The sequence below is a fragment of the Brassica rapa genome, chromosome A09, assembly GCF_000309985.2.
Source record: "Brassica rapa cultivar Chiifu-401-42 chromosome A09, CAAS_Brap_v3.01, whole genome shotgun sequence".
Taxonomy (NCBI): domain Eukaryota; kingdom Viridiplantae; phylum Streptophyta; class Magnoliopsida; order Brassicales; family Brassicaceae; genus Brassica; species Brassica rapa.
In genome coordinates this window covers 4565302-4581774 of record NC_024803.2, presented here as the reverse complement: position 1 = coordinate 4581774, position 16473 = coordinate 4565302, and the positions used below count along the sequence as shown (strand labels likewise).

At 28.7% G+C, this 16473-nt stretch overlaps 2 protein-coding genes and 1 long non-coding RNA gene across 3 annotated transcripts; 2 read left to right on the top strand and 1 right to left on the bottom strand.

Moving 5' to 3' along the window:
• The first annotated feature begins 168 nt into the window (after positions 1-168).
• On the top strand, positions 169-2623 carry LOC103837497 (cyclin-dependent kinase E-1). Its single transcript, XM_009113854.3, has 2 exons — positions 169-667; positions 1032-2623. Exon 2 carries the CDS (start codon positions 1055-1057, stop codon positions 2459-2461), a length of 1407 nt encoding a protein of 468 aa, XP_009112102.1. The 5' UTR covers positions 169-667; positions 1032-1054; the 3' UTR covers positions 2462-2623.
• A 2635-nt stretch (positions 2624-5258) lies between these two features.
• Positions 5259-9683, top strand: LOC103837496 (flavonol synthase/flavanone 3-hydroxylase). The gene is made up of 3 exons (XM_009113853.3): positions 5259-6750; positions 8501-8837; positions 9375-9683. Exons 1-3 carry the CDS (start codon positions 6368-6370, stop codon positions 9597-9599), a joined length of 945 nt encoding a protein of 314 aa, XP_009112101.1. The 5' UTR covers positions 5259-6367; the 3' UTR covers positions 9600-9683.
• A 4286-nt stretch (positions 9684-13969) lies between these two features.
• Positions 13970-16467, bottom strand: LOC117128580. Its single transcript, XR_004451951.1, has 2 exons — positions 15793-16467; positions 13970-15519 (listed from the first exon to the last, which is right to left on the bottom strand). It is a non-coding gene; the product is annotated as an uncharacterized LOC117128580 (long non-coding RNA).
• Positions 16468-16473: the final 6 nt, after the last annotated feature.

Sequence of the window (16473 nt, the reverse complement as noted above, 5' to 3'; positions counted from 1 at the left end):
AATTCAAAAAAAAAATTATAAAAATTTCGAATCTGAAAACATATAATATGAAACTATATTTTTTTATTTTTTTTTTTATTTTTTTTATTTTTATTTATTTTTGTTTGTTTATTTAATTTTAAACCAAGGGTACTAAGGATATTTTACCCTTTAATGAGTGTCATTTTTGTGACTTTCTCCTTCTAGTGCTATTTTTGAGATATAAACTTCAAAAGGTGCTATTATTGACAATTGCCCTAGAAATATTGATGAAGATTATCCTAATTCTAATAGTAAACTAATGGTTTTGTTACAAAAGAAAAATATTTTAATAATATTTTAATATAAAAGAAGTATGAAATATTGATGAGAAATTATCCAAATTTACAAGAAATTATCCAAATCCTAATAATATTGAATTGGTGGTTTTATTAAAAAAAAAACAAAAAAATGTATTTGGATAAAAATGTAATAAAAATGCATAAAATAGTTGGACCAACTGGCCAACTTACAAATCTGCTTTCCATTCTCAGACGTTGGGTTCTTCATTAAACGTCGCCGTTTTCTAAAACGCAATCCTTCTTCCTCCGTCTCACCGGAATATTCTCCCTTTTGTCTACTCTCCTCCGTCGCCGAAGCTCGTCAAGCTAAAACTGACCTCCGAATTTCATCCCGATCACCTCATCGGGTCAGATCCTTACGTTCCCCGATCAATAATTTTCGAAAAACTAAAGTCTCGAGCTTTGATTGGAATTTGAAATTGGTTTCGGATCTTTAGGTCTTCGATTAGGTTAAGGTCACCGTAGAGCTGGGTATGGATGAACTCTGTTTCAGATATGAGATTTGGTTAGACGTCAATTGCTGAAAAAAGTTGAAGTCTTTAAGATCTAGTTCTGTTCATTGGATGTTTTTCTGAGGGATGTGTTTGAGTTATCAGCTAATTATGATATGTTTCTGATTAGAATCATGGTTTGTGTAGACAGAATGGTTCTTCATTGTAGATAGATCACATGTACTGCTCAATAAAACCAAAGCTTTGTTCAAATTTTCAGGGAAAGTATAAATCTTTATAAAAATGGGAGATGGAAGTAGCACCAGATCCAACAGCTCAAACAGCAGCAACTCTGAGAAACCAGAGTGGCTGCAACAGTACAATCTCGTCGGCAAGATCGGCGAAGGCACTTACGGTCTTGTTTTCTTAGCTAGAACCAAGACACAACCCAAAAGACCAATCGCCATCAAGAAGTTCAAACAGTCAAAAGACGGGGACGGAGTCTCCCCAACCGCCATCCGCGAGATCATGCTCCTCAGAGAGATCTCCCACGAGAACGTAGTCAAGCTCTTCAACGTCCACATCAACTTCGCGGACATGTCTCTCTACCTGGCCTTCGACTACGCTGAATATGATCTCTACGAGATCATCAGGCACCACAGAGACAAAGTAGGACATTCGTTGAACCAGTACACTGTCAAGTCCTTGCTCTGGCAGCTTCTCAACGGGTTGAACTACCTCCACAGTAACTGGATCATACACAGAGACTTGAAGCCGTCGAATATCTTGGTCATGGGGGAAGGAGAAGAGCATGGGATCATGAAGATTGCTGATTTTGGGCTTGCGAGGATCTTCCAAGCTCCGTTGAAACCGCTGTCTGATAACGGAGTTGTGGTCACTATCTGGTACCGTGCGCCTGAGCTGCTTCTAGGGTCTAAGCACTACACTAGCGCGGTTGACATGTGGGCGGTGGGGTGTATATTCGCGGAGCTGCTGACTCTCAAACCGCTGTTCCAAGGAGCAGAGGCTAAGTCGTCTCAAAACCCTTTCCAAGTGGATCAGCTCGACAAGATATTCAAGATCTTGGGGCATCCGACGGTGGATAAATGGCCGACGCTGGCTAACCTTCCTCACTGGCAGTCCGATCTTCAGCACATTCAAGCTCATAAATACGACAGCGCCGGTCTCCACAACGTGGTTCACTTAAACCTCAAAAGCCCTGCTTATGATCTCTTATCCAAGATGCTGGAGTACGATCCTCTGAAGCGTATCACAGCCTCGCAGGCGTTAGAGCATGAGTATTTTAGGATGGAGCCTCTCCCGGGAAGGAACGCGTTTGTGGCTTCTCAGCCGATGGAGAAGAATGTGAATTATCCAACTCGTCCTGTCGATACAAACACTGACTTCGAAGGCACGACGAGTATTAATCCGCCTCAAGGAGTAGCGGCAGGAAACGTACCGGGGGGTCATGGGATGGGGAGTAGATCGATGCCGAGACCAATGGTTGCACATAACATGCAGAGGATGCAGCCACAAGGGGGTGTGATGGCTTATAATTTTCCTGCGCAGGCTGGGATGAATCCTAGTGTTCCTATGCAGCAGAGAGGGATGGCTCAACCGCACCAGCAGCAGCAGCAACAGTTGAGGAGGAAAGATCCTGGAATGGGTATGTCTGGTTACGCACCTCCTAATAAGAACAGACGTCTCTAAAGATGAAAAATAGATCGTTGTGATTTGCTTTAGAGTAGACTAGAAGACTGTAATGCAACAGCATGTGGTTTCTTGCTATTCATAATGTATGGATTCTGTAGTTTTGTAAAAACATTATTGATCGCAAGGTGTTTTGTCTTAATGAAATTTTAATTCCTTTAATTTGAAAGTTCCAAGTAGTTAAGTAGGGGTTATTGGTTGTTGTATTTTAATGGATTTGAAAATCCAAACTAAATTTAGTGTTATTGGTTCTGTGATTTTCAAATCTGTATTAAAATCATGTGTTATTGGTTTATGATTCATAAATTCAATATCAAATCAAGTGTTATTCAATCGTACGGATTTACTAATATATTTGATTTTATAATGGATTTGAATGAATTTGTTTGGATTTTTTAGTTAAAAATACAAAGACTCAAATCCTAGAGAAAACCTCCGGATTTGTATATTTTGCTTGGATTTATAAATACTATATGGATTTCTAAATCAATCAACAATAACACCTCTAAATTGTAAGAACATCTTTTTTTAATAAATTGAGTTTGGAAAATATATAAACTAAAAATAATTAAGAAATTAATGATATGATCTTTTGTTTGTCAAAGCTAATTTAAAAAATAAAAATAAAGCAGAAAAACTGTACCCATAGGCCGGGGCGGTTCATATCAAACTAGCTTATATCAAACTAGCTTATGATATATATCATTAAGCCTTTTAATGATATCTGATCTTTTGCTTGCCAAAGCTATTTTAGTTATTATGATTTGTTTTAAAAACTGTCAATGGTCAAGTCTTCGTCTGTTCCCACTTTTATGTGTTTGCTTGAATATGACGTGGATTTGCCGTGATTTATGAATGTACATTTTAAAAAAAAAATTATTGATCCCAAAATATAATTATAAAAAAATATGAGATAAAATAGCGAGATGAAATATTGAATTTTATTAGATAAAAATATTAAGTGTGTAAGAATAAAATAAATGTTAAATAATAGGTAAAAGAAAAAGAAGATGATATAGAAAATTAAAAGTGTAAATTAGGCCATCTCCAACTCATTCATATATTTGCTTCTATGTGCTATAATGAAGTAAAAAAATCTACTCCATCTCACTTCTAGATGACAAAAAAAAAAAAACTTCAGCTCACTTTTATTTTCCCCTGAAACAAAGATTGCTATTTTATCTTCTATATTTAGGGGAATAAATATCATTCCTCTATAATAGAGGCATATTTTTTTTATTTACACAATAGTTTTTTTTTAACTTTTTGTGATTATAACTACAAATACATGTTTATGTAGAAATATATTATTTTTACATATAAAACCCACTTATTTTTTGTTTACATAATATTCTTAATTAATACATTTATAAATAAAATAAATAAAATTATTATTAACTTATTTGAAAGTCAATCTTTTTTTAACAAATAGTACTTAAATTTTATATTTAAAACTAAAATTATTAATTATAGTTTAATTATTAAAAAGTTCACATAGATTTTACATATTGATAACATAGTTAAGTTGAACTTAAATATTAATTAATACAACATATTAAAACAACTTAATATTCTGGTAAATTACTTCCAGATCTACAAAGATCGTTAGAATATTGTCCAAATGAAATGGATGGACATGGAACTTGTTGATTTTATTGCTGGTTGTTTCAAATATCAGATGATAAAGATAACCAATTCCAAGAGTTTTTAAGTCAATTGAAAACTATCAAAGATAAAAAAAAAAAAGAGAGCTAATTTCTCATTTCATAGTGCATTAATTGATTATTTATGAGAAAAGTATAATAATAATGATGGTTAGATAATGTTTACTTTGTTTTATTATTGTTGTTTAATGTTTTTTGTAATAAAATGTTTAAATTAAATAATATTGTATTTTCATGAAAAATTTCTAAAAGATATAGTGAATGGATTAATTTTCAATATTTTTAAGTTAAAGGGTGTTAATTGTAAAAGTAAAAAGAATCTTTTAAGAATATTCCTTTTTGAGGAGAAAATAGAGGAATATATTGGAAACAAACTGACATCTATTATAGAGTTCCTCTATTATAGAGAAAAAAAATAGAAAAATACATTGGAGATGGTCTAAGTTAGGATGTTAAATAATTATAACCATTATACATGGTCTTAAGGAGATAGTAACTAATCTAAACTTAGACTTTATGATGATGTGGGGTTTTAGATTTTTTAAAAATAATATTTAAAATTTTAAAATATTTTCAAAAAGAATTTTTGGATTTCAAAATAAAATTTTGAAAAGAAACAAAATTGAAAAAGAAATCTAAAAAGTTTGGACTGAAAAGTGTTTTTTTTTTAATAAAAAGATTCTTTATTACTATTTATTTAAATATTTATTTATATTTGTATAAATTAACTAATTAAGTGTTGAAATGTCTTTTACCTCTTTAATAAATTTTTTTTGGTCTTTTGTCCTTGTGTGCTTTCTTAGTCAAAAAGATTTTTTAAAATCTTTTGTGAAATTTGCCTTTTATTTTTTTTACATTTTTTTTTCTTAGTTGGATACTCGCATATTAAGTTTTGAGTTTAAGAGCATCTCCAAAAAAAAACTCTATAACTTCAAATATTGAGTTTTGCTCTCCAAAAAAGAACTTCAAAACTTCAAATTTAGAGTTTTAAGAAGTGAAACTCTAAATTTGAAGTTTCATCTTTTTATTTGCATCTTGGTCCTTATAATTAACTATACATCACATTTATAATTCTTAAGTATTTTTTCATTCATAGTTTTAATCTTTAAAACTTTTGTATATTTTAAATATTTCAAATTTATTTTTATAAATTAAAATTTTACACATAACAGTTTTTTTAATCAAAATAAGATTTATAATATTTTAAAAGTAGAATTAGACAACAAGAATATTAAAAAAAACCTTAATTTTTTTAAGAAGATATATACATGAAGACATAATTATTACACAAATTTAATATTACAACAACACTATTAGTCTAGTAAAAAATTTCGAAATAATGTGCTATTTTTCTTGTAGTTTAATATTTAATTATGTATTTCTATTTATAATTTTATATATTAAGTGTAAGATTTTATTAATTAATATTATTATAATATTTTTATATATATGCTAATTATTTACAAAATTTTTATGGATTTATATTAATTATGACAAATATAAGGAGCATAGTATAAATTATAAATAATTTTGAAATTAAATTTGAAGTTTTGCTTTTGGACAAGAACATATTAAAACTTCAAAATATAGAGTTTGCAAAACTTTATAATACATAATTTTTTTTGTAAATGCTCTAATGGTTGACAAAAAAAAATCTCTTAATGAAGTTGCGCTAAGATACTCATCACCTCTTGCCAAGCAGAAACAAAACAACGGAACTATAATGATAGCTTTAGGGGGCGATTTGTTTAACAAAAGACGAGCAACTCTACAGGTTTATGCTTATCTCAATAGTCAAATACAAAGAAGATCACATGTGCGATTCGTTGTGAAGTGTTTTATTAGAAAATAAACTTTCACAAATCAACAGCTGTGAGTACCGCTTTGGGTTTGATTCTCCTTAGCCATCTGAAGCGCCTTAAGTGATTAAAAAACGTGGATATTTCGAATCTCGTATTGATTAGTCTTTAGACCTAGAAAACCTTTGAAAACACACTACACTTATAAAAAAAAAAAAAAAAACAGGCAACAGCCAAAAATCCATAAATATTTTATGGAGCCTACACAATCAGGGTCGGCATGTAATTTAACACATAAGTTTTATACTTCAATTATTTCTCGTTATTTTAATTTATAGTTTTATGGACTATTAGTTGGTAGTTGGTATCAACGTCATCTCACCTTCTCTCCTTCAACGTGAAAACCAACTTCAAAGAAGAAGAAGAGAGCAAAAGGAAAAATCATGGAGGTTGAGAGAGACCAAACTGTATCCTCACCAACGGTCCCTATCGTTGATCTAAGCAACCTCGACAAAGAGCTAGTGGCACGTGCGGTTGTGAAGGCGAGCCAAGAGTGGGGGGTTTTTCAGGTGGTGAATCATGAGATCCCCAAGGAACTTATCCAGAGCTTAAAGAAGGTTGGGACACATTTCTTTGAGCTCTCATCAGAGGCGGAGAAGGAAGCCGTGGCGACGCCAGCAAATTCCAAAGACATCCAAGGATACGTTACAAACAGCCAACAAGATGTAGAAGACAAGGTTGATCGAGTTGATCATCTCTTCCATAATTTATCGCCACCCTCTTCGATTGATTACAGATACTGGCCAAAAAATCCTCCAGAATACAGGTCAGTAGAAACTCTATTGCTTAATACTCAATAAATTAAAAAATATAATAAATTAAATTTTATTCATTTTTCAAATCGATAACATGATAATATTTTTAGGATAGCATATGTAAATATATGGTTTCAGTCAAATTATAATTATTAATTGATATATATATATATATACAAACAAAATATTACATCGTTTATATTCAAGATGAAATTTATCTTTATTTTTTAAAACCTTCAATATATTTTTATTTAGTAAAATTACCTCTAAAAGCACATTTAAATTATACACTACATATATCATATACACCAAATAATATAATAAAAATATTATGAAAGTCTAATTTTAAAATTTTAATTAATATACAACCGCAGAAATCAATATTTCTTATTTTAAAAAATCTATTCTAAAATAAAAAATCTGAAAATTATGATATTTTATTAGTTTACCGAGATTTATTTGCAAAAAAAAAAAATCTGAAAAAGAACTTTCGTAGATAAATCTCTATAAACTAATAAAATATCATAATTTTAACATTATTAATTTATAGATTCTTCTTCGCTTGTGTTATAGTCTGTTAAATTTATAAATATACACGTAAACGCAAACAAACAATTAGGCTTTAATATTCGATTTTCTTCGAGTTAAATAAATTTTATTCCATAAAGTACATCTTCTCTATTAAAAGAGAAGTACCATTTTTATCTACCATAAAAAAATCATACTAGCCTTATTAGGTCTATTTCATTAATTACATTTATTTAATATTAATCTATTCAATATATAAAGATATTAATAATAAATCAATTTTAACTGTAAATTTAAATTTTGTTTTTAGTTATAACAAAATGTTCAGAAAAAATCTAACAAAATCTTTCTAAAAATTTAAAATAATTTATTTAAATTAATACCATTTATTAATTTCGTAATTAATAATATATACTATTATACATTAATTTAAATAAAATTTTATTATAAAAAAATAAAATAAAAGTGTATTCTATTTATAATCATATTCTATATCTTCTTTATTAAAAGAAATACCATAAAAATTTATACTAGGTCCATTTCATCAATTACATTTATTTGACTATTTAAGTTAATCTATTTAATATATAACATTTCTAAAAAATCTTATAAATTTTGTAGATATTAATAAATAAATTTTAACTGTAAATTTAAATTTTATTTTTACTTATAACAAAATATGTTGAAAAAACTTAACAAAATCTTAATAAATTTTAAAAATATTTTTAAATTAATGGAGAGATTGTTTTCATAATTAATACTATAGTATTATTATAATGTATTTACTTATAAAATCTCACAATATACTAAAATAAATAACATAGAAATATAAATTATGCTAAGAAAATATCAGTTTTATAGTATAACTAAATAAAATTTTAAAATGAATTGTATTTAGTGTGTAAAAATTAGAAAAAATGAAGGAGATTCTCAATTTTTTTATTTCATACTATGAGTTTATTTTACCAAACTCGAAAATATATTAATATATAATAACAATTAATAATAAAGTAAAAAATATAAAACAAATCATTATACATTAATAATATCGAATAAAAAACATACCCAATAACATTATAAATTTACACAATATATAACACTAAAATGTAAATATCTTTTAAAGTTTTGTGATGGTATCCGTTATATATTTATAAAATGAAAATCTACCCGCACGGATGTGCGGATGAAAAATCTAGTTCAAGTTACACTTTCTCCAAAATTTGGTCAATGAAGGCAGGTGAATGAGGAGTATGCAAGACAGGCGAAGAAGCTCGCAGAAAAGATTTTGGGTTGGTTATCCGAAGGATTAGGGTTAGATCGTGAGGCTTTGTTCAACCAAGGTTTTGGAGGTGGCAAAAAGGCAGTTTATACGATGAAGATAAACTACTATCCGCCGTGTCGTCCACAAGCAAATTTAGTCCTTGGAATGCAACCTCACACAGATATCCACGGGTTGACAATTCTGGTCCCCAATGAGATTCCTGGACTTCAGGTGTTTAAGGATGACCAATGGTTCGACGTGGAGTATAACCCATCTATCATCAATATTCTTATCGGCGATCCGATCTGGGTATGTTTTATGTAACACTATTATATACTCTTCCCGTTTCTAAATATAAGATATTTAGAAAAAACACGCATATTAATAAAATGATTTTTTTTAATTTAGAAAGTATCACTAAAACTATAAAATAATTGTATTCAACAAATTGCAAAATAAATTATTAAATATGATTGGTTACACGGTTTATAAAGTTGAAAACATCTTATATATTGGAACATCAAAATTCTTTGTAACATTTTACATAAGGTTGGATCAGACATATGGAGACCATAAATATTTGCATAAATATTTTTTGTTAATATTAATTAGAAAAATAAAAAAAACTATGTTAATTGTAAGTTACAATTTGTAACTAATAAATCATCAACTATGCGACCTATATACAATATATCTTTAAATTTAGAGACAAAGCGAATGTTTCATCGGTTGTACTTGTATCCAATATCTATATAATATATTTTGCAGTAGCCTAGTGTATATAATTTGTTTTGAATAACTGGAAATTATATCTATTTTAATGTCTAGCGTGAATTCATTTTACAGAGAATGAGCAACGGGAAGTACAAGAACGTGTTGCATAGAACGACTTTGAACACGGAGAAGACGAGGATGTCTTGGGTTGTTCTCTTGAAGCCGCCTTATGATATGGTCATTGAACCTTTGATGAAGCACACAGGAGATGGCGACGAGGCTCCCAAGTTTAAGCCCATTACTTACGGGGAGCACGTAGAACGCAAGGTCAGGGATAAACTTCAAAAGCGGTCATGAGTGGGTCGTTGTTGATTTGATGTTGTCTCATGTTTTTTTTTTTCTGACAATTCGTCGTTTCTTCAATGTTTTTTCTTAATTTGTTTTTTTTTTTAACACTGGATATATTATGCTATTACAAACTCGAAGAAATATTACAGACGATTCTACAGTCGACAATTCTACCTGCCTTATGAAGATTCACGTCTGACTGCATCATCTGAGCCGCCCTATCGGATCCACCCTTGACGATATTTCTTGCACCATGCTGCAAATCTCTTGTAAGCCTCTTCTCCATTAATTCGTATAATTTTGCTTTCTCCGGGAATCGAAACATAAACCTGATGGTGTAGAAGCATTAATGAACCATTGGTCAAACCACTGGACCAAGGAAGTTGTTATCTACATTTATAATAAGAATATTCGGAATGCGATTTGCGAGAATAGTTCGTTATTGTGGCTTGTGAAGAAAGTAATACATTTTCTTTCACTTTGGTATATGAGTACAAAAGAAATACAAAAGAACAATTGATCCAAGAAGATGTACAAAAACAAATTAGCATGCTAACCTTTTTACTGGATCTTTTTTATCTAACAATTTAAAGTGACTAATCAAATTATTTAGGCTTAACTAGTTAATACCTGAATGAAAAATATAAGTTTATCTCGCCGCTAAATGTTTTGTTCCATTTTTTTTTTGCTATTTTCATATTTATCAATTGGCAGTCTTGTGGTTTCAATGGTAACGTTTTGTTATTGCATGCCCTTTTTCAAGAAAATAAATTGAAAAAACATAAAAATTTATTTTGCAATTGGTTGAATACAATTATTTTATAGTTTTAATGATATTTTCTAAACATAAAAATTATTTTTTTAATATGCGTGTTTTTTCTAAATATCTAATATTTAAGAACGGAAAGAGTATATAATAGGGTTACATAAAACATATCCAGATCGGATCTAAAACGTGTTGTTATCGCATTTGTTCTCCGTAAAACATATATTTGTGTTGATCAGTTGATGACTGAAAAACAGATCAGACTCACTATATCATATGCGTTATTTGCCTCATTGTTGAGCTCTCAAGTAAGTTCTTCAATTTGTTACTCCGTGAGTTAAAATCGCACATATATATTGTGTAGATAATGACTTTTGTGATTGCTCACAGCTGGCACGCGATACACGATCTTGACAGAATATGTTACCACAGCTATTAGGTATCAATTTTTTTTTTAAGTTATTTATCTTAGCCACATTATCGTCCAAATCGTAGATATATTAAATTGTTAATATATATTACGAAATGAAAACTTTCCAAAAATAACAGTTTTTAAGAAAAATTATTTAAAAATACAATAAAAAATTCTTAAAGAATACTCATCTATCCATAAATATTATTTTTATCCTAATTTATAAATCACAATCCCAAACCTACAATATTTCTCAAGAAAATGAAAACTTTCCAAAAATAGTAGTTTTTAAGAAAATTATTTAAAAATACAAAATATTGATGAAAAATTCTTAAAGAATACTCATCTATCCACAAATATATTTGTTATCCAAATTTATAAATCAAAATCCTAAATTTATAATATTTCTCAAGAAAATGAAAACTTTCCAAAAATAGCAGTTTTTAAGAAAATTATTTAAAAGTACAAAATATTGATGAAAAATTCTTAAAGAATACTCATCTATCCACAAGTATTCTGGTTATCCTAATTTAAAAATCACAATCCCAAATCTACAACATTTCTCAAGAAAATGAAAACTTTCCAAAAATAACAGTTTTTAAGAAAATTATTTAAAAATACAAAATATTGATGAAAAATTCTTAAAGAATACTCATCTATCCACAAATATTCTTGTTATCCTAATTTATAAATCACAATCCCAAATCTACAATATTTCTCAAGAAAATGAAAACTTTCCAAAAATAGCAGTTTTTAAGAAAATTATTTAAAAATACAAAATATTGATGAAAAATTATTAAAGAATACTCATCTATCCACAAATATTCTTGTTATCCTAATTTATAAATCACAATCCCAAATCTACAATATTTCTCAAGAAAATGAAAATTTTCCAAAAATAACAGTTTTTAAGAAAATTATTTAAAAATACAAAATATTGATGCAAATTTCTTAAAGAATACTCATCTATCCACAAGTATTCTTGTTATCCTAATTTACAAACCACAATTCCAAATCTACAATATTTCTTAAGAAAATGAAAACCTTCCAAAAACAGCAGTTTTTAAGAAAATTATTTAAAAATACAAAATATTGATGAAAAACTCTTAAAGAATACTCATCTATCCACAAATATTCTTGTTATCCTAATTTATAAATCACAATCCCAAATCTACAATATTTCTCAAGAAAATGAAAACTTTCCAAAAATAGCAGTTTTTAAGAAAATTATTTAAAAATACAAAATATTGATGCAAATTTCTTAAAGAATACTTATCTATCCACAAGTATTCTTGTTATCCTATTTTCTAACTCACAAACCCAAATTCACAATATTTTTCAAAAAGATAAAAACTTTCCAAAAATAGCAGTTTTTAAGAAAATTATTTAAAAATACAACATATTGATAAAAAATTCTTACAAAATATTCATCTATCCAAAAATACTCTTGTTATCCTAATTTATAAATCACAATCCCAAATCTACAATATTTCTCAAGAAAATGAAAACTTTCCAAAAATAGCAGTTTTTAAGAAAATTATTTAAAAATACAAAATATTTATGAAAAATCTTAAAGAATACTCATCTATCCACAAATATTCTTGTTATCCTAATTTATAAATCAAAATCCCAAATTTACAATATTTCTCAAGAAATGAAAAACTTTCTAAAAATAATAGTTTTTAAGAAAATTATTTAAAAATACAACCTATTGATAAAAAATTCTTACAAAATACTCCTCTATCCAAAAATATTCTTGTTATCTTAATTAATAAATCACAATCCCAAATCTACAATATTTCTCAAGAAAATGAAAACTTTCCAAAAATAGCAGTTCATAAGAAAATTATTTAAAAATACAAAATATTGATGAAAATTTCTTAAAAAATACTCATCTATCCAAAAATATTCTTGTTATCCTAATTTATAAATCACAATCCCAAATCTACAATATTTCTCAAGAAAATGAAAACTTTCCAAAAATAGCAGTTTTAAAGAAAATTATTTAAAAATACAACCTATTGATGAAAAATTCTTAAAGAATACTCATCTATCCAAAAATATTCTTTTTATCCTAATTTATAAATCACAATTCCAAATCTACAATATTTCTCAAGAAAATGAAAACTTTCCAAAAATAGCAGTTTTTAAGAAAATTATTTAAAAATACAAAATATTGATGAAATTTTTTAAAAGAATACTCATATATCCACAAGTATTCTTGTTATCCTAATTTGCAAATCACAATACCAAATCTACAATATTTCTCAAGAAAATGAAAACTTTCCAAAAATAGAAGTTTTAAAGAAAATTATTTAAAAATACAAAATATTGATGAAAAATTCTTAAAGAGTACTCTTCTATCCACAAATATACTTGTTATCCTATTTTCTAACTCACAAACCCAAATTTACAATATTTTTTCAAAAAGATGAAAACTTTCCAAAAATAGCAGTTCTTAAGAAAATTATTTCAAAATACAAAATATTGATGAAAAATTCTTAAAGAGTACTCATCTATCCAAAAATATTCTTGTTATCCTAATTTATAAATCACAATCCCAAATCTACAATATTTCTCAAGAAAATGAAAACTTTCCAAAATAGCAGTTTTTAAGAAAATTATTTAAAAATACAAAATACTGATGAAAAATTCTTAAAGAATACTCATCTATCCACAAATATTCTTGTTATCCTAACTAGGGATTATCCCGGGCTACGCCCGGGTTTTCTTCAATATTTTTTTTGTTTTTCTTCTATAGTTTTATAATTTATAACTTAACATTTGTATTTGTAAATGTACATTAGAATCTATCAGAAATTACAAAATAATAGAAAAAAAAATCTAAATTCATTTTATGTATTTATTTTTTTTCAATGAATTCAAATGGTTAAAACTCACAATTTGTTGTGTTCTTTTTTACATTGGAAACTTTATATAGTTGGTCAGAAAAATGGACTGACAGTTATTAAACTTTAGTAATGTTCAGAATCTATTTTATTTCGATAATTTTTATGTAAAATAATTGATAAATTTACAAATGATTTAACCATTGTTATGGTTTTAGAATTACTGAGTTCACGTATATAGGTCTTATATCCTTAAAAGGAAGTACAAACCAACATATTAATTGGCATCGTCCTCCTCATCGTCACTTGTTAAATAAACATTTTTTTTTACTACTGGCTTTTATTTTTTTCCTTTTTGGTTGTAAATGTATTTTAAATTCTTTTTTATATCATAGGATACAATCTAATTTGTTGGGCTAATTTTTCATAAACTTAGAAACTGTTATATTTAGTTGTTATTTAACTATAAATAACTTCATAAATTAGTCTTCAGTTGATTTGGAAGGCCAAACTAAATTTAGTTGTTACTTATCATGTCCACAACCCATGTGATTTGCTAAATAAAGATCAACTTAATTTCAAGAAAGAATTTTACACAAAAATATATACACACACATTGTACTATTGTAGTCATCATCACTATCTTTTGTAATTTTTTTTTTTGTTTGTCTATTTTTGCTTATTGTTCATGTAGGATGAAAATTAGGAATTTGAACGGCACGTTCCAAATTATTTATATATTACCCATGGTATAATTATTTGTAATACCAAGCATGTAGCAGAAGAAGCGAGCAATCATATATGTAAACAAATTCTAGACAAACTGGGATTGTTTTCTATTAGGAATTGGATCGGTCAAGTTAACATCTGATTATACGGCCAAGGCAGCACCTGATTTTTCTATGTCTTTACCGTGTTAAAGTTTGGACATTCATGTGCTCCTTAAGAGCAGATAATGCAGCATCCCTCGCCTCTTCTACTTTCTCAAGAACAGTTTTTGACGTCCCATTCTTGATTTTCTTGGCTAATCCCAAGTGTCTCTGTCATGTACCTTGTACATCATATCAATTAAGGCACATTAGATGAGAGAGAGATATTATATTTTTCAACACACGGCAAGACAAACTTATTATTCCTTATGTAAGCTGGAGAGTCTTCAATGTGGAAGCAAAAACTTTAAAATAAATTGTCCAGTAAAACAGATTTACCTTCTCTAGCCCAAGCTAAGATTCAAAGATGGAAGAAGATGGAGTTAATTGTTTCCTACAGAGAAAAAGTTGAGAAGAAAACTCCTTCAATTCCAGAAAACATTTTGGTTCTAACTAAAATCGTGGGCAATAACTTTCTTCTCGTTGAGCCGTAGCAATGGCCTGGTACCTAATCCATATTCTCAAATATTGGTTAAATGTTAAGATCAAGGGCCAAGGGGGCAAACAAAATCTTAGTAATTCGAATTAAAAAAAAACTGTCGGCATCATTATAGCATACCTTTTGTACTCTCTGATAAGTTTGATCATCATCCACTTGCTGATACATTCCAAGTTAAAACTTTCAATTCAACAAAAGGGTATATATAAAAACCAAAGCTTACTTAGAACATTTATTGCCCAATTGTTCTGGATACAATTTACTTAAGCCATGTTTGTTATCTCAGTTCCCATAGTGTAAACACGTTCTACGACATCTGGGTTGCTCAGGAACAAAACCTAGCTACAACAAAGAAGAAAAAGAGTCTCGATTTTAGTCCAGGTGGTCAAGAATCAAACCACAAAAACTCCCATTTAAAGACAATGTATATGGTGATATACCTTTCAACAGTTCTTGTAGTGAACCAAGCTGCACTGCTACTATCCTCAGGCTTGAGAATAATCGAGTAGCCACCTTTAGCAACTTGATCTTGTGCTGTCTTCAAGTGAGAGTTTTCCATTTGGTGTTACCAACAGATCACACCTAAGTTAGTGACTTAACAGTTTTCTAACACAAAGCTTATGAATCAATCACCATTTAAAGGCTTTGATCTTATCAAGGAACCCATAAAAACGCAATCTGCCGACTCAGAAAGTAACAGTTTCTATAACGTTTACCATCTTTATGGTCTTAACTACAATTTTTACATCAATTACAATTAAAGAGAAATTAAGCTCTACGCACAGGGCGGAGTAACGGAATACATACGATGATTCGAGCAGTCAGCTAGTGAGAAGCAGCGGCGTTTACGGTGAATGTTTGATGATCAGAGAAAACACACCGGAGAGATATTTTGCCGATTGAGTTGCCATTGCATGAGTTTGTTTTATGGATTTCCTTGAATGAGCGTGAAGGAAAGAGTCAAAAGAGGTATATAAGAGGACACAGGAAGTTAGAACGATCAAATCAATGAGGATTAAAGGAATGACGAAGAAGAAAAATGATCGTGGACTTAACTACAAAGTAACGGTGAGACACAAAAACAATAAGGTTTTTAGTTTTTGGGAAGACGAAGTGAACTTAGAACATGTTTGGTCTGATATTTTGTTTGGGCTTAGAGATAGTTTTGTCTGTGAATTGGCCACATGAAATACATTACAGCCCAATATACTTAGCCCGATTCAGTGATTAATGACATGGCAGATTTGAAAGGAATTGTGCATTCTCATTGGTTAATTTTTTCTTAATGACGTGGACAGCTTCTCTGTTGATTATATCCAACTTTTAGTATTGTATTGATTTTATAAATCACAATCCCAAATCTACAATATTTCTCAAGAAAATAAAAACTTTCATAAACTAGCAGTTTTTAAGAAAATTATTTTAAAATACAAAATATTGATGAAAAATTCTTAAAGAATACTCATCTATCCACAAGTATTCTGGTTA